Consider the following 21,595-nt stretch of genomic DNA (forward strand, 5'->3'; position numbering starts at 1 on the left):
CACACATCCTGTAATGACGAAGATAGTCTCCTCTAAAATACCATTTGCGTTTTCAGGGTGGCACTGGAAGCTGTGAAGGGCTCGACGGGCCCCTGGAAGGAGCAGTGGGCTATTGATTAATCTGTCCTCTGAATGAACCGTGGTGAAGAGCTGTATTTCCAAAATTCTAGATGAAAGAATCTGTATACAGATAATGGGAGGAGGAGTGCTCTCGGGGATGATATGACTACATAAATAAGCAGTTCTTCAGTGCAGTATGTGGTTTGCTAATTTCCAGTAAAATGGAATGAGTCACACATGACAACACCATTGCCACTAACCAGTGTGGCATGGCATCTGAAAAAGATAGCACTGGAAGGGTGTGAACTGCAGAGCAGATGATGGGGCTTGAAACATCTTGTTTGCTTTAGGAGAGCAACCAAAATCTTGATGCTTTTCCACAATCTGCTCCAAGGATATAGGTTTTGCTGTGCGGTATCAGATTTTACTCTGGGAACTGGTGTGTCCTGCCTTTGCCAGTGGCCAGCTCTTGATGCTTCAGATAAAGATAAATGCCCAGGCTCCCCATAGGGGAATTCCAGAGTTAGATGGTGTTTCTTCAAGTAGGCTTTATGTTACTGCAGAGTTACCAGGGGAGGTGTTCTCCCTCTCCGCCACCAAATCATGAAGGATACATCCACTCAGACAGAGGCCCAAGACAGGTCCCAAGTCCTGGCTCACATACCACACATAGTATTTATATGTTAGTACATGCTCTGGTATGGGCCCTAGGCCGAGTTCACTCTGAAGGGGTGTCTAGCTACAGTCATGCCTTAGCACGGGCCCAAGCTTTTCTCCTTGTGTTTGGACCCTGAATCTGAGGGGAGGCAATACAGAGTCTAAAAAAATGTCTGTTCAAAAGCAAGCTGAAAATGACCTAGCACACATGCTTGGTCCCTGCAGCAGGGCATTAGGGCTGTCAGCTTGGAAGTCATGCATGTCTTCTGCTTTCTTGGATCTATTGTATGTGGCATCAGACACTTTTTCCTTCCATGTTTCTCAGAACAAGTACTTGTTAAAGGCAGGGTGGAAGGAGGGCACAAGGAATTCTTTTTCTCTTCCTGACACCCTCAAACACAGCACTACAGAGTGCCATATGTAGGCAGAGTTAAAGGTAATGTTCTAGGTGCTCAGCATTATGTTTTCATTGGTTTATGTTGCTTCCTCCCTGCCAGTATTGCCCATACTAAGGGCTTGGGAAGAATAGGAGATTAAGCTGCAATTTAATTCCCTGTAGATGGACTGTGACAGAAATGCCTGTTGTCCTGGCAGTCTCTCACGTCTGCTGGAAGCAGAGGGGTATGTGAAACAATAACTCTACCAGCAGATGTGGTTCTGTAGGGACAGTAGTGTCTGTGGTACGAAAATTCTCTCCCAAAATGCAGATCTTTGGGGACAGTAAGCGTCTGTGTCAGTGACAACTTTGCAGCATCTGCTGGGACAGTAATGTCTGTGATACGTAAATGCATCTCTGCATCTGCTGGGTCAGTCAGAGAGATGCATTGTATATTTCCACTTTCAGATGTGAAAATCTCCTTCGCTCCCCTTTAATTTTGGGGGTTTGTTTGATTCTTTTCCCCACAGAGTTAATAAGAACTGTCTTGTCTAAGAAGAGCTAAAGGTATTCGTGAATCTGTTGCATGTAGGACACTGCCACGTTTCAGCTGCCAAGAAATACTGCTACATTTTCTCCTACCATAGTATTAATCATTAATGGCTTTGTTCTCAATGAACAGCCGGAGTATCTTCAATGATGCTCTTGTGAGTGCTGATGCTTTGTGGTTGCAGCGAGAGCATCACGAGAAATGTGCTTGTTCAGAGCAGAGATGCGCCACGCACACAGTGCTCTGACCCAAACCAGATTTAAACGTTCCTCAGTACAGGTGTGCACAGATAAAGATTTTTAATTCGGCCTCTTCTCGAGGGTAGGCACCAGACCCAGGTTAAGAAGGATTGCACTGGAGACAGTCCATTTTCCAGCAGCAGCAGCTGCCAGCGTATCTTGCTACAACAAAGGCCGATGTTGACATTTTTTCTTGGATAGAGACAGATGCAAGAGCTTCTGCCTCACGGTTATCCATTATACAGTATATTAACTAGATGTTTTAGCATTGTGCTTCCTGCAGAGGCAGAAATGAATGATGATTAATACTTATCAATTAAAATCTAATCCTTTCCCATGTTTATTTATATGCTGAACTTCAACCTACAAGGCAGTTCTGTGACAGGAATTAGATACTCTTTTATTGGAGAGCACTGGATTGTGGTCAGGGATATATTATTCACTCATTTATTATAAGCATTACATTGGTACCTAGATTTTGCCTAGGCATTGTTTATAAACATAGTCTCTCTGCAAGAGAGTTTATAAACAATTAGCATTAAAGAACAATTTTTCCTTCCTCCTTGTAGCAGCATTGGGGGAGGGGGGGGAAGGGGGCGGGGAGGATGGACGAGAGAGAAAGCAAAGGTTGTACATGTTTTATGACCATAATTATAATTAACTATTTCAGAGATGTAAATTAAATTAAAATTTAATTATAATTTACTATTGCAGAGATTAAAACTGATGAAAAGGACTGAAGGTTATGAGCTACCTCACAGATCTAAGAGTCATCTAGCTCAGTCTAAATGTACAGATACAAATCTGTTTGTTTGTTTGTTTGTTTTGTTTTTTTAAATCTAGCCACCCTTTTATAGACAGTGCCCACAAGTGTGGTAGATGCTTTGCAGACTTGAGACGCCAGCGCTGCATCACAGAGCGAATAGTGGCCCAAGGGCCATGGTAACAAAGAGCTCCAATCCCGCAGCCGCGCAGAGAGGAGCACTCCACTGAGCGTGCTGCACACAGGAGCAACCCGGAAGGCTGGACTCTAAACACATGTGAGAGCAAAGGAAAGGCAAAGTGATTTTCATTTTCGAGCTCTGCTCAGCACTGTGGTTAAACGCCATTTAATTCAGATATACCGCGTGATAACCCTTGGTTGGGAGAGGTACAAAAGGAACAATAAATGAAGGAGGCCACTCACAATCCAGGTGCAGGGTTTTAAAGTGGGCAGGTGATTTGGCTGGTTAGTTCTGATTTATTATAAAGGCATCTCTGCTTTTTGAACTGCTTTCCATCAGTCACGTTAAACAGAACTGCATTCTTATACAGCAGCCCATCCCCTACACACGTGCACGCACTAATCATTCATGTCAAACTAATAGCAAACACATATGAAGAAAGTCCAGTATGTGGTGACTATTACAAAAACCTTTTTTGTTTAAATGTACTGGAAGCAAGCATTTTGGTTTAGTAAAGCCATTAGGAACTGGTATAAGCTTGCAGTACTGTATCAATGTTTTCAGGGACTGATTGTGACTCTTAAAAGGTCTGAGACTTTTTCTGGTCTGTGGCAAAACTGCTTTACACAACTTTTCCCAGAAGAGATTTTCTTTCAAAAAATTATTCTGTAAATTAATTCTGTAGTGGGGAGAGGTGTAGAATTGCATGTGGGGAAAATCATCAACATCATCTCCCTGTTTGTATTTTTTGATGTGGGATTCCTGATTGGTGGGGAAAGGGACACTTCTGCAGCTTCCCTACCTCTCAGCCTCCTTCCGTCTCAGAGACATATCACAGAGCCACTCACTAGTCCATCTCCGTTTTCTTTATTTTCATTTATTAACACAACCTTACTGTTGCCCATCCCTTACTATAAAGCATCCAAAATGGTTTGAACAACTTGTGGAAAAATAACAAACATTTTCAGCTGCAGTTGTTCAGATTCTGGATGAGTTGTTTATAAACATCTTGTCTAGAACTGTCAAGAGGTGGAGTTAACATCATCGAAAGATGATAAATTCTGACACGGCGCTCTTGAGATTTCACTGCCACTGAATGTAGGTTAATATGGGATTCAATAGGAAATCTGGTTTGTATATCGCTACATATGACAGGAAACGAAGGAGCTTGTCATTTGTCTGCAGATTGCTAATTGCAGTTTATTGCACATGCAAAAGGTTAATTCGGGTATGTTAGCACAGTAATCATATGCACTGTCTCAGAATAAACTACACTCCTAATCTTACTGGTGATCTGGCCTGTGGGATTTGGGATGTTATTTTATAAGATTATGGCAAATAAGAATTCTACAGTAAGTGCTGTAACAGTAGGCAGCGGTGTCCTTAAGTGCAAGCAACCGGGATAGAATGGAGTTGCAAGCCTCTGGTATGAAATACTTTTCCTTGACCCTTAATTTAGTTATTCCCTGAGATGCATGTAATTTATTCTTTGTGTCGATACAGTGAAAACAGAGGTCTCATCTATTCTAAATGAAAATTATATCCCATTCTTATTATTGCTAATGCTTTGAATTTAGAGTAGCATTTAAAGGCCTCGGATTAATTCATGACCTCTTCATGCTAGGTGCGGTATATCCACACACAGTAAGCTCACTGCCCCAAAGACCTTACGCTTTAATTAAATAAAGGTTGGAGGAAGGAAGTTTTATTACCTCTGTCACAAATGGGAAATGATAACAGAAAGAAACTAAAAGGACTGAGAATTACACTCCTCCTGCAACGAGTCCTGTATTTGCTTGTAATATATCCTCCCTTCCTGCTTTTGTTAAGTTGCTATAAATTGGTAGGTAGATGGTTGGTCTCTCCCTCTGAGATGGAGTTTACTATGATTCTGCATATGTTTCAAGGTTTTATGGAATGAAGGGAAGTTATGTATCTGGGTAACACTTTATTTAGATCTGATTAAGTTATTCTGAAGAAATACTGTGAAGTAAGTAGATTCGTACTGATCTTGTGTGCATTGCTTGTTGTCAAATGAGCACGCTATTGCACAGATTCTGTGCTCCCAGGGGAGCTCTGCTGTCAGTGCATGCGTGTTTTAAGGTACACCAGTATAACTTTTTTATTGCTGTTATTATTATTATTATTCCCTGTAGTTTGCTCTTAAATGCTTGCTAAAATAGTGAAGAAGCAATAGCGCTCAAGACGTTGGACCATTCCCCAGGATCCATGGGAGGCTTGAAACACTAGTGCACACTTAGTCTCCCAGAAATGCACCTCCTTCTCCCCATGCCCTGGAAAGCTTCATGCTTATACTGAAATGCATTTTAAACATTTTTAATTAGAGCTTCTAGGTTACCATTCAAAAAGAAAGCCAGGTCTGCGTGGAATCTTGCTTTGAGAAATTTTTTCTTGTGAACCTGAAGATAACTTGTTTTCCTTTTTCTCCTTATGTGGATGTTCAGTACAGGATAGTCATCTTGGGCAGAAACACAAGCGGAGTTAAAGCAGGTGGGGTGGGAAGGGGATAATGTAAGGCAGGAGAATAAACTAAACAAAGAACAGGTAGAGCTCAAGAACAACTTCACCCCTCTCCTCCTCCTGGCTTTTGCATTTAGGTGTTTATGCTCCTTGCTGTTGGGCTTCAACAATAATCCTCTGTGTTGGCATGTCTTTCCCTCATCTCTGTCCTGTCCTGCCCCTGTCTGGGAAAATAAGTAATCTCTCATTTATCCCCTATGGAAACCATCACTGCTGACTATGGAAGTGAAAAATTGTAAAATAAGTAATCTTTTAAATATGAAACTGCAGAATTTCCTTAGGTGATGGGACCAGCTAAGGACTTAGGAAGGCACATCACCAGGGTCTGCCCTTGCAAGAAAACAATCCACTGGAGCTTTGTTATAAAACATGCAAACATCCTGAGGAAGTGACAGTAATTTGCAATAAACACTGCGTGTAAACAATTACCTGCGACTTGTTACACGTGTTTGTACAGGCAGCTGGCTAAACAGATCTGTGTGCAGTTGTAAGTCTGTCCTGTCAAACTCGATACTGGAGAACAATTACTTAGTATTTGATTTCTCCAGAGGAAAAAAATGTCAGCCTTTCGTACCAGACAGCTGGTGAGGACTGAGTAAATGTGGGGTGCTTGTAGATCCGCTGAAAAGCTGGAGAAGTGTGATGGTGGTGGCTTCATGAGGATGCTTTTGTGTCTGCTCACCAGCCTGAAAGGATGGCTTTTGGGGCAGTGTACACGGTGACAAAGCTGGTGTTACTGGTTGAGGGGGTCTTGTGGTGGCAGAGAGGTGAAGGAAGCGATTTGGTTGCTTTGGGCCTAAAAGGGGGCAGGTGTGACTTGTTTCCTAGTGGTTTAGCACAATGGATGGAAGATGTTGGTGAGGTTATGCTGGAGCGGTTAGCGTGATGCGTTCTTCCCCTTCGGATCTTACGGAACAGGAACGCTCGAGTTGCAGGGACGGGGAAGCCAGGGAGGCAGCAGCTGCCAGTCACGCCGCGGGCTGTCGCTGGCGGCTGTCCCGCGCCCGCTCCCCAGTCCAGTCGGGTGCCGCAGGGCCCTGGCCGGGCTTTACGACCTAAACACGACGGAGCACCCGCCGCCCCCTCCGCAGCGAGGATGCACCGAACCCACAGCGCTGCCGGGGTAGGCGCCGGGGGGGCTGGCGGCGGCTCCCACTCCAAGCGCTGCCCCTGCAGCGCCTCCAGCGAGGACCGGGAGGCATCCCCCTGGAACCGGCCCCGGGCCCGCAGGCGCTGCTGTCCCGCTTCTCAGCAGACAGCGGCTGGGGGCGGGCGTCGACCCCGGACCCCCATGGCTCCCGGGGTCCCACCGAGAGAGCTCCCGGAGGAGGTGGAGGGCGCTCGCAGGCCGTGCACGGGACGCCGCGGCCGCCGCTGCTGGCTGCGGGCGCCGGGCCGCCCGCGGCTCCTGTCAGCCCCAACCGCGGCGCCGCGCGGGCGCAGTGCGCGGGGAGGGAAGGGGAGGGACGCGCAGGCGCAGGGCGCGCGGCGGCGGCGGGCGGGTCCGCGCGGGACCCGGCTCGGGGTCCGCGGGGCGGGGGCGGCGCAGCCGCCGCCCGCAGGGTCCGCCGGGGGGAGGCTGTCGCGGGGCAGGTGGCCGCTCGCCGCGGGGCGGGCAGACGGGCTGCGGCGGTCTCGGGTGGCGGCGACCGGCATCGCGCACCTTCCGAGGCGGGTGGCGTACAAAGGATCACGGCGCCCGCCCGCTTCGGTGCGCATCCCCCCCCCGCCCCGTGGAGCAAAACCCACATAAAATCACCGCCCAGAAGTGCCTCGCTTCCCCACCGGCGCGCTGCCGGGAGCGGGCCTGCCTTCGGGGGGGGTGTGTGCGGGGGTGTGCGTGTGCAATATACGGACTGCGAGGAGACGGGCATCCCGCAGACAATAGGCGCACGCCGGCCCGGGGGATCGCAAACAAGCGCCGGGCTCCGGTATTGTTCCTCACCCGACAACAAAGAGCGGAGCCGGGCCGGGCGGCGGAGGGAGGGGGGGGGGGCGGGGGGGTCAGCGCCGGCCCCTCCGCGCCGCGCCCGGCCAATGGGCGCGCGCAGCGATGGCGGCGGCGGCGCGGGGCCGTCAGCGATCGCCGCTTACGCTGCGGCGCCCGGCGCGGCCCCCGCTCCCTCCCTCTCTCCCTCCCCCCCCCCCACCTCCCTCTCTTCGCCCGCCTCTCCAGAGCCGTCTGGCTGCAGCAGTGCCTCAGACAGAGGAGGGGAGAGGAGGAAAAAAAAAACGCTGAGTGAGTGGAGTGGAGCCTGGGAGGGGCTCCTTAAAGAAACGCTGCCGTCGCTTGGCATTGTGGCCGGCGAGGAACTCGAGGGGGGGAAGCCACCGGAGCTCCTCTCGCTATCCTCTTCCCACCCCCCCACCCCACCCCCAGCCGACAAAAAAAAAAAAAAGAGAAAAAAAAAGAAAAAAAAAACCCTCTGGGGGGGGGGGGAGCCGCGGGGGGGTCCCCGAGAACATCTTATAAGCCGGATTGCACTGAGAGGAGGAGGAAAAAAAAAAAAGCAAAAAAGATACAAAATATACAAGCAAAAGGCAACAACTCCCCGGTCTCCAGCAGTCGCCCACCCTCCCTTTCCTTCTCTCCTGCTGGCCATCTGCCTTGGGTTTTCCTTTGTGTCTGATCTTTTACTACTGAGCCGAGTGCAGGAGGAGGGTGCAACACACACAGGGACTATGCCCAGCTCGCTTTTTGCAGACATGGAGAGGAACGGGAGCGGCGGCGGCGGCGGCGGCGGTGGTGGTGGTGGTGGAGGGGGAGAGACCCTGGATGACCAAAGAGCCCTTCAGATCGCCCTGGATCAGCTCTCCCTGCTGGGGCTGGACAACGACGAGACGGGCTCCATTTACGACAGCGAGCCTCGGAAAAAGAGCGTGAACATGACTGAATGCGTCCCGGTGCCCAGCTCGGAGCATGTCGCTGAGATAGTGGGGAGACAAGGTGGGTGACTGCATGCGGAGGGGGTGTGGGTGCGCGGGGCTCCCCTCCGCGCTGCCGGGCGGGCGGCTCAGATGCGACACTGGCCGTTCCCATGAAAACTGCAGCGGCGGTGGCCAGTGCCGGCTTCCCCCAGACAAAGAAAGTGCAGCAGACGTGATGTTTCCGAGGAGCGTTATGCATCACTTTCGAGATGCACTTTCAGCTGCTGGGGGTGGGGAAGGGGGGGGAATAAAGACCCCACGAAAATAACCCAAATCGCTCCTTTTCTCCGGCTGCAAAAGTTAGATTTGCAAGAGGAAACGGGAAGAAAATGGGAGCCTCGGTGCTCTCCCCCCCCACCCCCCCCCCCCCCAAGTTAGAAACCGTGGATTATTTTTTAAGGAAGAGAAATGGAGTGGGGAAGTGGAACAATGGCATTGGAATAAAGCATCCGCAGTGGGGAATGTGGCTCATTCGGTACCGCCGCTGCTCTTCACCTTCTTAAGAACTGAATTTATTTTTCCGAAAGGAAAGTGCTGAGCAGGAATGTGGACTGGCGGGTGTGTTGATTTGTTACGGCTGCTTGCATTTTGATTTTATTTTTCTTTTTTTCTGATCGTGCAGTTTTTCTGCACGCTCCTTTCTTTTTGTTGCCATTCCCGTGAACTGCACGTTGGTAGTTTTGGGGCAGTTCGGATGGCAGATGTGTCGGTGACCACTTGCGATGCCTTTGGGTGTGTGCCAGGGCTGTGGGCTGACATGACTTTACACCGTGACTGGGTCTCCTGGACCAGATGCCAGCGCTCACCTCGGGTACAGGGGCAACGTGTTTTCGGGTGGGTGTGTTTCTCCCCCCTCCCCCCCCTAGCTGCACCCAAATAATGGGTTGTAACCGGCTCTCCCCCCCCCCACCATCACCTCCCCTTCCTCCCCCTCCCCTTCCCCCTCCATCTCCCACATCTCGTTCCCAGGTTGTAAAATCAAAGCTCTGCGGGCAAAGACCAACACCTACATCAAGACCCCGGTTCGCGGGGAGGAGCCGCTCTTTGTTGTGACGGGCCGAAAGGAAGATGTGGCCATGGCCCGCAGGGAGATCATCTCGGCAGCCGAGCACTTCTCCATGATCCGAGCCTCACGGAACAAGAACACAGCCCTGAATGGCACCGTTCCCGGCCCCCCGAACCTGCCCGGCCAAACCACCATCCAGGTGCGGGTGCCTTATCGCGTGGTGGGCTTGGTCGTGGGGCCCAAGGGGGCCACCATCAAGCGCATCCAGCAGCAGACGCACACCTACATCGTGACCCCGAGCCGGGACAAGGAGCCGGTCTTTGAGGTGACGGGCATGCCGGAGAATGTGGACCGGGCCCGGGAGGAGATCGAGGCGCACATCGCCATGCGCACCGGCGGCATCATCGAGCTGACGGACGAGAACGACTTCCACGCCAACGGCACGGATGTGGGCTTCGAGCTCAACGGCACGGGCAGCCTCTGGAGCAAGCCCACCCCGCCCAGCATCACGCCCACCCCGGGCCGCAAGCCCTTCTGCAACTACCGCAACGACAGCTCCAGCTCGCTGGGCAGCGCCTCCACCGACTCCTACTTCGGGGGCGGCACGGGGGGGGGCGGGGGCGCCCGCCTGGCCGACTACAGCCCCCCGAGCCCGGCGCTGAGCTTCACCCACAACGGCAACAACAACAACAACAGCGCCAACGGCTACGTGTACGGCGGGGGCGGCGGCGACGTCCTCTCCTCCCCGGACTGCTGCTCCGATCTGCCCTTCGACTCGCCGCCCGGCTTCGACCTGGCCCCCGCCCCGCCGCCCGGGGCCGCCCTCATCTGGCCGCAGTTCGAGCGCGGCCCCGCCGCGCCCCCCTCGCCCTCGCCGGCCGCCGCCTTCCCGGGCGCCGCGCCCGCCAATGCCAACCTGGCGCTGCTGGTGAGCGGCCCCCGGCGGGGCGGCGGCGCCCCGCCCCCGGCGCGGCTCTCCCCGCCCCTGCACGGCAGCGCGGCGGGGCCCGAGCACCCGCTGGCGCGGCGGGTGCGCAGCGACCCGGGCGGGCGGCTGCTGGCCGCCTCCTACCCGCTGTACGCCAACGGGCTGGGCTCGCACCTGCCCGGGCTGCCCTCTGACTCGTCGGCCTCCTCCTCCTCCTCGTCCAGCTCCTCGTCCAGCTCCTCCTGCTCGTCGTCCGGCGTGCGGCGGAAGGGCAGCCGCGACTGCTCGGTGTGCTTCGAGAGCGAGGTGATCGCGGCGCTGGTGCCCTGCGGCCACAACCTCTTCTGCATGGAGTGCGCCAACCGCATCTGCGAGAAGACGGAGCCGCAGTGCCCCGTCTGCCACAGCGCCGTTACCCAGGCCATCCGTATCTTCTCCTGAGAGCCGCCGCCGCCTCGGGGGCGGGCCTGGCCTGGCCGGGCCGGGCCGGGTCGGGCCGGGCCGGGGGAGCGGCGGCCGGGGCAGGGACGGTCGCGCCGGGGCCGCCGCCCGCGAAGGAAGGGGAGGGGGGATACGGGCTGCGAGCGCGCCGCGGCCGAGGGAGGGCGGGGGGGTGGTGGTGGTGGTGGTGGTGGTGGTGGTGACAGCGGGTGCATGCTATAAATAATAATGGGCGACTCCATTCTAGTGCTAGGCTAGTTTTTACACTGTACTTTAATACGAAGCTTCCAAAACTCCCCCCCTTTTTTTTTTTAAGAAAAAAAACCAGAAAAACAAAAACCGAACAAAGCCGGGAAAAAAAATACCTGAGAGTAGCAGATGCTTATGATGACAATGGTGTGTGGACTGTTAGTAAAACGTGCTGGTAGTTCCTAGGATGCTTATTACGAAACAATTAAATCTTATGGGTGGATACTTTTCTGAATGTTCTTGAAAGGGCAAGAAGTTCCTGTGAAAAACCACGATACTGCAGCTTTATCAAAGTTTAAAGAGAAAAAAAAAAGGAAAAAAAAAAACCCAACCTGTAACATATCTCTTATATATATTAAAAGCGTTAAAAGGTTTTAAAAGATAAATTGCATTAATACAGATTGAAGTATTTTATTCTTTTTTGACTTGAAAAATTATATTTCATATTGCAAAGATGTTTACAAGTATTTTAATTTAAGTTCAGTGAACTTTTTGTAGCTGGGTTAAATCTTTTTTATTTTAGTATGGCCTTATGGCAAAGAACACTGTATTATTTTAATATCACACAATTGTGAACGGAATTACAAACCATAAAATGTGTAATGCTTTGAACAGTATTCTGTTGGGATGGAGATTTTATAGGTTCAGAAAAAAAATCTTTTAAATCTGCTTCACCCAGCATATTTTCTATTCAGTGATATAAAGCATATTTTATTCTATATTATTACAAAAATGGAAATGTATAAACATATGTCAAAAGGAACTGTTGAAGCTTTCTAACATTTGTATAAATAGAATTCAGTGGAAATTACAAAAATTCTGTTGCACCACTATAGTTTTAGTATTTCTATTTTAATACATTTGTTTACCACTTGTTTATGTATATGTAGGTGACGTTACTTGAGCTTAAATGTACTTTACTGAGCAAAGTTTAAAAACAAAGTATATTTTATTTTATGATAAAGGGCCTTTAACCTCATGGTCAAATACTAATATTATATTTGCTGAGACAAGATTTGAAATTGTATCAAGAGTTTTATTTTTCTGACATTTAAAGTTCTACATAATAAAAGTAAAACTTAAGTAATGGTGCTACTTCATGTTTTTTTAAGTATTTCTATATAAATAAAATAAAATATTACAGAAAAAAAGTACTCTCTGTGGTGACTTGATTTGATGTGCTGAGAGTTTCTGCTGGAATTTTTGTTCCTCGCTTGTAGCACTGAAACATGTTGAGACTTTAAACTGTGTCATGTTAATGTTGCTAGAAGTGTAGCTTGTGAAGGCTTCCAGAATAATCCTGCCAGCGCTGGTACCTCATAACATGTTTTTAAAGGAGTGGGGGGGATGTTTTTTTGATATCTGGTATATTGCTGGAGTGGTTCCAGATCTAAAAACACTGATTTATTATTTTTTTTTAGTCATGAGAAAGACTTGTCTTTGTATGAATTGTTACTTTTAGCAAAGTGTAAGAGGTGGAGCTGGAGCTGAGGGCTTTCCTAGCTGCGGGATGTAAAAGCAGAATGCAGGGATGGTCCCTTTTGTTGTGGAGTGCTGATGGAGGGCTGCGTCCCCCAGTCCTGGCTGTGCCATGCCCAGGGCCCTCACACCCGCATCCCAGTGCCCGTGGTTTCTGGAGTGGAACGAGGGATGTAGTAACCTTCCTGAGCTCTGGAGAGTGCTTCTTGGTGTTTGGCAGTTGTGGTTCGGGTAATTGGTGTTGACAAGCTTATTTGAATAAAGAATTTATTGCTGTGTAAAGTTTGTTTGCGTTTGATGCTGCCCGCAGTGGTACTGGGGCAAGGGAAGTGCAGAGCCTTCTGACTAACGAGCCTGCGGACCCACCAGGCAAACCTTGCAGTATTGTTGTTGCTGATTGTAGTCAACGTGTTTGAATGAACTTGTGGGGTAAAACGTGTTGGAGCGGATTTCAGAGGGCAGCTGCTGATGGCTTTAAATGTTTCTTTCCGAGCGTGCCGGTGTGCTTTTCAGCAGGGGAGCGAGAACACCGAAACAAGCCCGAGCTGTGTAGCATGTTCCATGTGTTTTGCTTTGTGCTTAGCAGCATGTGCCAGAGCTGCTCTGCTCTGCTCTGCTCTGCTCTCCTTTACAGAGTCCGGAGCTGCTGGTTGGGTGGGAAAGGGGAGGAGGGAGGATGCGGCAGGGGATGATGGGATCTCTTTGTTTGATTTGATTTTTGCTTCTTTCATTGAACTGTGATTGTGGTGTCATCTGATTTATGGAGTTAAAATCCCTCACTGAGTGCTGCGTTTGTCTCGGGAAGCTTGTCGTTTTGAATGGTGGGGGAAAAAACCCACGATGGTGTGGAAAAGAGTGCAGAACGGCAGGGAGGATGTGCTGAAATACAGAAGTGGTACGGACATTGAAGAGAAAAAAATAAAAAAACCCTTGGCAAAATTGGTTACTTTAAAGGGATCAGGAAGTTTAAGTCCACGTGTATATTTTCTTAATGATGGGTGGTTAGGAAATGTACTCAAAATGCGTCAATCAATTTCTCGTTTCAGTGTAAACATCCTGCGGTCTTGTCTGGGAAAAGTTGTGAAAATGGCTGTAAATAAAAAAGTGAGTTTGATCATTTTGCCTAATTTTCCAAGTTTAGTGAAACCAAGAGATAAATAGGATGAACAAAAAGTGAAAACTAAATTCTCCTTCTTTTTCTTTCTCTCTTAACTTACAATGCTGTGGGTCTCCATGGCATTAGAGGCCATGGCGTAGAAGACTGAGCATCTGTGGTTCCTGTAAGGAGCAGTGCTGGTGCTTGACAAACGCCCCAACCTGGGTGGAGTGGCAGGGCATTGCTCGGTTCAGACTATGAGTCCCTCATTAAATGCAACTGGCCTCATCCTCTGTGTTCATCTTGCACAACTTACCCTGGTATTTTCTTCACCAAAGTATTTTCTCCACCAAACTGGCCGAAACAAAAGCAATCCCCTCTCTCTCCATGGCCCTGGGTTCCTTTCAGCCTCTCTATGCTGTTTCACCTCCTGTGCATGCTCCATGTGCGTATCGTTTCAAGATGGGCTGCGGTGCCTTAAAAACTGATTCTGTTCGTTCCTGTTTCGGAGTTATTTCACCCACAGAGGGACCGGTCTGGATTACTCTTTGCTTTGGTGTCCAATGATGGGCTTTTGCCCTGCTTTCCAAACGCACATGCTTGCTCATGGTGGCAGAGCTGGCCCACTGCTGCCCGGCCTGGCACGCCGGTGGGGTCAGCAGCATCCACCCAAGGGTTCCCCCCAGACACTGCGGGGCTGATGCGTCCCCCCTCTGTTGGAGGGTGTTTCAGAGGTGGTGTGGCACATGCAGTCACTGGTGTGTTAGGTCTCCTTGCTTGCTGGGTCGCAGTGATGTGCCCCAAATCCAAATCTACTTTGAGTGGTGGGGTGTAACATCCCTTGTCTTTGGCTTGTGGGGACGTGTGCACTGAGTCAACATGAGGAAGGGGGAGATGTGCAGGCTGCACATGTGCACTGCCCCCCAGATTTATGCTGTAGGTCAGTCCCTCGGACTGCAGAGGCCATAAATCAGTGCAGAATTTGTCCCAGGGTCTGGGGCCATATGGCGTGCGGGAGAGGGATGCCTGTGCAAAAGGAGAATAAAGGCCTGTGTTTGATGCAGGAATATTTCAAAGCCTGAGAAAGGGGCAGAGTTCATTTTCTAATTGAGTGCTTTGAAATATATAGATGTATATGGTCAATGTTTATCTTCCAGCACAAAGATCACTTTGTTTGCCGAATGTTTGTGTGTTGGTGCTCAAAACCGCACGCGGGGGTCTCCTCCATGAGCGGCTCCTCCGCAGCCTCCGGAGCTGCTCGGGGTGTGGATGCCCCTGGCACGTGTGAGCAGTCTGGCCCTGCCATCCCAGCCCGCTGGCTGCGGGGATCGACCGGGACCCACACATTTGGGGTGTTTTCCTGTTTTTGCTGATGTACGTGTGTGGTTCCCGGTGCCTACACACATGATTATCTCAAAAAAGGATGCATTTACATTTGTAAGAATTATTATATACAAAGTCCTGAACTTAATTATTTCCCTGTCCATATCTTGTACTCCACAGAATTTGCATAACAATCAGACATCAAAGCCAGAGCCCTTTACTGCAAGAAAGGTCTTTCCGCTACATTATTTTATTGCCAAATAAATTATAATGATCAATTTAATCAAAATTTACTCCTTTTTTTCCCTGCAAATCGATGGAAATGAGACTTAGAATCAAACTTTAAATTTAGTAATAAGAACCTTGTACAGTAAAGTCTTTCAATTAGTTTGCTTTTTGTTTGACGTTTCTCACCCTCCGCCAACCCCCTCACCCATTTTTAGTTTAGGTTTTTTCCATTCTCCTTGTCTTGCCATTTTGGAAATTGAAATGATGTTTTGCTGTCCCCAAAGTGAATGGGAATTCTGTCACTGGAAGAGTGTGCCGGTGAGTATTGTGTTTAATTGATCTAGAAATAGCAAAGAGTAATTATTCACCCTGCCTCTGCTTATTTGTGTTTCCTGTACCTGTTGTCTCTCTAGCAGAGATGATTTAATTAGAGAACAAAGAGTATTTTAAATCCGAAGTAGTTAAGGGATGCTTCAGTCTGTATAATGATTTGAATTTCTGATTTACCTTTTTATGATAGTCAACCTGGCAAGTGCCAACGGGCCCGAGTTTGCAGGTGGAGAAGTGCTCTCTCCACTTGTGAGTGTTGTGGGGAGGCACTTGGAACTGCTGCCTTCTCTCGCTTTCTTCTCAGAAAAAATATATATAAAAATATATGACCATAGATTCAGTATATGCTTGTGTACACTGGTGACTCCTTAAAATCCTCCAGAAAAATCTTTCCTTTTTCAGCACAACAATATTGACAGAAACCTGCTGTAATACTAGAAAAAGTTTTATTGTCGTTTTATTACTTAATATTAAGGATTTTAATGAGGCTTCCACAGTTGGATATGTAAAATAATTACATCTCATCTAATTTGTAACTTTGATTAAAAAGTAAAAAGCTTATTCTGGCTTAGTTTTAGTGGATTAGGTTGTATAGTGATGTGCTTATATAGTGATGAAGCCGTATAAAAACATTGAAGCATTTGGTCTATGAATTATTCTTTATTGTTATCTGTACACATACAGCATGCGCAACTCTGTGACCTAGATACAAACATGCATGGATGTACCACCTTGTGAGTACCAGCTAGCCACAAAATTCTAAGATTTGTGCAATTTCTGTACATAGCCTCTCTTGGGTGAGGGATACCACCTGTACCCATCCCGGGCTGTGGTTTTCTGAGACTGGGGCTCCGTGACACCAGTAGCAGAAGCCTCCCATCCCTGAGCAGGAGTTAATTCTCTGCATAAATCGAACTCTGACAAATCAAGATTGCTTCCATAGAAAACCTTATCCAAGGCACACAGGTAATATTTCTCCCTAATGTGGGTTTGGTGGGTTTTTTGGTAGGGAAGTTTTTTTGCAGTCTCTTTTGTAACAACTTGTATCTCCCCACTGGTAAGGAGACTATTGGTGAACAAAATCGGTCAGTTAAATACATTCATACTAAGTGCATCTTATACCTTTACCACTACAAACGTGATTGATTAGCTGTCTTGAGAAATTTATAGCCTTTGATAAGATTGCACCAAGAGAAGTGCCTTGTTAGTTTTAAATGGAGAACACAAAGATATTTTTGATGTTCCTCATTACTGATTTTCCGCTTGTGATGGAGATAAAATACAGTAAAGTGCTTTTTCCTCTTATGTATAAGGGCTCTTCTGCCTTTCATACCTGGCAAAATTATGTGGCCCACTTTACATTAGTATGAATGGCAATTGCCTTGTAAATGTGACGGCCATGAATGGGTGAATGGTCTATCATCTCTTATTTTGTCCTTTGTCTTTATGTTTTAGTCACTTTTACCCTCTACAAAGAAAAAAAAAAAAAAGCCATCATTTAGACCTGAGAAAACAGTAGCAATGTTCCGCTTCATTATGGATCTAGTGGCAGCTTTTATTTGATTTTGATGGTCTTTATATTTTGATGGGTGTGCTAAACAGCAGAAGCTATTTTAATCAAAAGAAAATTTCAACGAGAGCATGACCTATAAATAGTGGGTTTGATAGAGTCACAAAAGTTTCCCTACATGTTTGGAAATTATTTCTAGGATTTAACTGCAAAGGGCAAGTAAACCATGGCCCTTTAAGAGCTAGAAAAAAAGAGTGATTTTCAGGATCTTTAGTTCTGCTACTGAGTCATTGTATCATCTCAGCTAATTAATTTCACCTTTTATATGCTTCAGGATTTCCATCTGTGAATGAACTAATGACACCTACTTACAGGCAGTATTGTGAAGATTAATTAATTGACATTATTGAAGTATCCTGAGGTGGAAGTCCTGATGTAAGTACCAAATATTGTTACTGATACTTCCTAATTAATCACTTCACAGTAGCCGGCATGTGGTAATCATATTGGTCTAGAGCAAACAAACACAGAACTGGATTGTATTTGAAATCTGTGGGTTTGGTTTTTTTTCAGATTTCTGGTTTTATGTGTTGTTTGAACAATCTTGCACTATGAGTATCATAAGCTCCCTTCCTCCAGTGGCACGCAGAGGCACGGTGGGCTTGACTTTGGGGAAGGATGTGATCCCAGGGTTGTACATACAGTCCTGAGGCTGAGGGTACGGAGACGGGACTCTCGCTGGTGGTTTTCTTGCCTGTGCTGGTGTAACATCACCAACACTTTAAAACGTGATGCCCATTTTTAACAGCGATGAAAACGTGTTACAAAGTGTACAGCACCGATCCAGTCACCCCTGTGCCTGTGGCTGGGTGTCACTGAACAGAGACTTCCCTGCATGAAGGAGGATGGGAGGAGCGATGCCTTACACCGCAAAGCATCGGAAAGGAATTGATGTTGTGAAATTGTTCGTAATTTCTACAGATAATAAGATCTATTCTTAACTCCTCATGGCTGGGATGCTGTTTGCATAATGATACGGCTACAGCTGCGCAGGTCTTAGACCACACGTAAAATGACAGGAGTAGCTGGAAACAGTGGAATTTGTCTGAGCCTTGCTTTAATTAAATACCACCAAGCATATACCTAATTTTTTGTAATGTTGAATACACAGTTGAAAATAAGGGGAATGTAGTTGGTGTCTGTGTCACTATCCAGAGACTGATCACATCCCTAAGAGACTCGATGCACTCTTTGTTGTTGGAAATGTAAGTCACAAGATATTTTTTGGAATTACTTGCAACTGTTGCACAAGTGCAGGAGGGAGGTTTAAAGCTTCACAAACAATCATATTTCTTTTTCCTTATGTCACTTCTTTAAAAAAAAAAGAAAAGTCAATCACATGCAATTATGAAACTGCTTTGTGTTTGACGCAGTTGAAGATGTTTTCAGGCCACAAAAATGTAACTTTCTATGACTAATTGGAATTAAAAACCCACTCAGGCAATAAATGTCCTCACTCCTTGGAGTCACATGGTTCTTGGAAAGCTCCCTCTTGGCTGTGCAGGAGGTCAGTCTGTCAAGGAGAGACTCTGTGCACAAGCGTGCTAACGAGAGCGATTTCACACTTCTCCCCCTGACACAAGCTCTGCGTTCACCCTGCTGCCTCTGCACCCATTTGGTGTTAGAAGTTACAGGGGATGCCAGGCCATTGCTGAGCCAGTGTAGCCAGAGATGGCTTCCAGAAGGTACAGGGTCTCCTGCTCTGCAAAAATAAAAAGTCATCAAAAGCAGGGTCTCCTGTTCATCTCTGCTATATGGCTGCCCTTCTTTTCTGCAGTGGTGTTCCTGAAGCCAAACAGCCCTTTCATCATCACCCTGGCTTAGCAGCGAAGTTGCCTGTCAATAATAGCAGGCCGCGCCTCGTTCCCAGCTAACTGGTAGTCAGACAGCCAAAGAATGGCCTATCCAAAATTAGGATATGCTCAATGCACCATCCGCTGGTGTTGTTCCCATCGGCCTAATTATATGACTTTTGGGTCAGACAATGTCTCATTGTGTGGCCCTTGGCAGCTACAGGACGCCTAATGCTGCATGAATGTCTAATGCGGAGTTTGATGGCTATGACCAAGGCTGCAGTTCCACGCTGGAATTGAAAACATCCGTGTAGTTTCCATAGAAAACCAGGTCAATGGTGCTTCCATAAAGCATTAGCCCCAGGGAAAGCTTTGGTTGCACATTGCCTGTACAAACCCATGCATGGTGAGTAGTTTACTGTGCATTTCTTTTTCAGGTAAATGACGATTAAGGAATCAGATTGATTTAGTGACCTATTCCAGAATCCTAATTTATTGCAAACACCACCCTTCATCCATTTTATCTCTATCTTTTCTTCTGTTTTGTCCATTAAAGAACATTTCTCTTACGAACTTTGTGAGCATAAGGATTATATCTTTGTATCGGTAGGCTAAAAATAAATAAATCACTTTATGTTTTCTTTGACTGTAAAATTTTAGGTAGAACTATCCTATCTTTACAGCACTTCCTGTAAAAACCTGCCTTTTTATAGGCAAAAGCAAGGTATGAATGTAAAAGGGAATTCATTGTAGATGGAGGCTGTAATATGCTTGTTCATTTCAAAGGAGAATGTATAACTAATTACGTTTTAATTAAATCTCTAACGTCAACAGCTGGTTTTAAGGGAATCTTTTTAAGCTACATTTATTTTTAGTATTGTTTAATATTGTCTTTCCTTGCATGCATCTCCCTTCATGCATTATTGCCTTTTAAAAAGTTTTCCCTCTTTTCAAGTATCTCCTACCCATGGCATATGTTACAGGCTAAGTGCTGGTAAAATTACTTTTTTAAGATGCTGGCTGTGACTTTTCTAAGTAGTGAGCAAAAAGACATGACAGGACCAAAGTGCAATTTGTTCTCTTTTTCTCCCAGAAGTAACAGGTTCCAGTTCCAAACCCCAAATTGCTGAGGCTGTTTTTCAGCTGACAGTGGTTTCTGTTGGTGGCTGTTATCAGTTCCTCTACAATGCAGCTGTTAATTACAGTAATAGCCCAACTATCTCTTCAAATTGAGTGAGCCACACTGATTTAATCCTTCCTCCCACCTCAGCATCAGTGAGTATCCTTTAGCTCATGCAGAAAAAAAATAATCCAACTCTTTTTCACATGAAAAAACTTAGTCAGACTAAGGGCTTAGTGTTTTAGGGCTTGGTCCTGTTGACTTTCCTGGAGCTCATATCCACCATAAAGCTTCAGGTGTTGTTTCAGCTTCTTAGCATTCTGGGTTTGTTGTTTCCAGCCTGGCTCATCCAGAAGCTGAGAGGGAGGACAAATAGTCTTTCTTCCATGTGTAGAAGCTTGGAAACTCTGTCACAGGACTCAGCAGTGTCTCAGCTGCCATCTGAGCCACCGCAGGACTTCGAGGTGAGCTCTGTCAGGCTTTGGGGTCAGAGCCACACCGTTGATCTCTGTCCCTGGCCCAGCAAGACCCAGATCCATTGCTCACTCTCTCTGCTGTAAGGAGACACAGCTCTACTCTGCACCCCTCCACTTGGACCTGAGCATGCCTGACAGCCATTGCTGTCTGTCTGTGGGGGAAGGAGCTGATGGCAGCTCTCCCAGGTAGGCTTAGCTCCTTCAGCATCCTGCGGGGTATAGCTATAGTACTGCTGAACCTGTCTCACCCATGGTAACATCATTCAGGGGCATCTTCCAGCCCTGTGAAGGAGTTGAAATACTTCCTCCCCTTTCTCTCTGCTCTGATCAGAGGGGTTGGTTTATGTTGCGGTGGATTTTCAGGCTCTTTGCCTGCAGTAGCTGGGCTTCCTGTAGGTGTGGGTCAACCCCCAGTAAAGGCACCCTCTGTAATCTCCTCCACTCTCCCATCACCTCTCCTTTTGTTGAACTAGATGGGGTTTTTCATGATTCAGATTAAGTACTCCAGAAATGGAGGGAATTATTTGAGAGATGATGACTGTATTGCTGTGCAGGAATATGTAGGTAGTATCAGTTTACCATCTAAACTCTCATTTTCTTTAAACATCAAAAACCTGTAATTGTGGAAGCCCTGTGTTGGTTTTGGAAGGTAGCTCACTTATAGATTGGACTGCCAGTTTATTTGCTAAAATTGCATTAACAATAAACAAGAATTCATTATCTCTTTCAGGAAACCAGGCAAGAGGCTCAGAAAGACTTGATGTCTGAGGCTGAGATAATAATTGATGCAGTGGCAGTAAAATAATGGCAAAAAATTGAAAAACTGGTGAATCTTCCTGCAAATGCACGGTGATTATGTTTTTCACTGATAAACAGGGATTTGTGAAACCCATGATTTACAAGAGCTGAGTTGACCCTTTTTATTTTACTGTTCAATTTCTCCTCTATCCTTAAAAATGTGCTGAATCTAATTTTGATCTCAGGCAAGTGTAAATCACAGTTAACACTGGTGACATCACTGTAACTTCATGCATCTGAAGTCAGTGTGTTTGAGAGAAAAATCAGACCTGTTCAGTCAGATTCCTCGGGAAGGGGGGGCAGGGATGTCTTCAAAAGAGGAGCAAATTCACACAAGTGATACAAATTATCCCTAGCCCAATGCTGCTGTAAATGAAAGCTGAATCTGACCAGCTTTGCACCGTGCCTTGAATAGTATTATTGATGAAGCACACCACAACTCTCTCTACAGCAGAAATGTATT

General features: G+C 47.2%; 1 protein-coding gene across 1 annotated transcript; it reads left to right on the forward strand.

Annotated features, from left to right (window-relative positions):
• Positions 1 to 7,519: 7,519 nt before the first annotated feature.
• MEX3B (mex-3 RNA binding family member B) lies at positions 7,520 to 10,670 on the forward strand (the record flags this gene model as incomplete). The annotated part of the gene is made up of 2 exons (XM_084268332.1): positions 7,520 to 8,314; positions 9,265 to 10,670. The coding sequence occupies exons 1-2, from the start codon at positions 8,050 to 8,052 to the stop codon at positions 10,668 to 10,670; spliced, it is 1,671 nt and encodes a 556-aa protein (XP_084124458.1). The 5' UTR covers positions 7,520 to 8,049.
• Between the last annotated feature and the right edge of the window lie 10,925 nt (positions 10,671 to 21,595).

This window comes from Gallinula chloropus, assembly GCF_964237585.1.
Source record: "Gallinula chloropus genome assembly, chromosome: 9".
In the NCBI taxonomy this organism is placed as follows: domain Eukaryota; kingdom Metazoa; phylum Chordata; class Aves; order Gruiformes; family Rallidae; genus Gallinula; species Gallinula chloropus.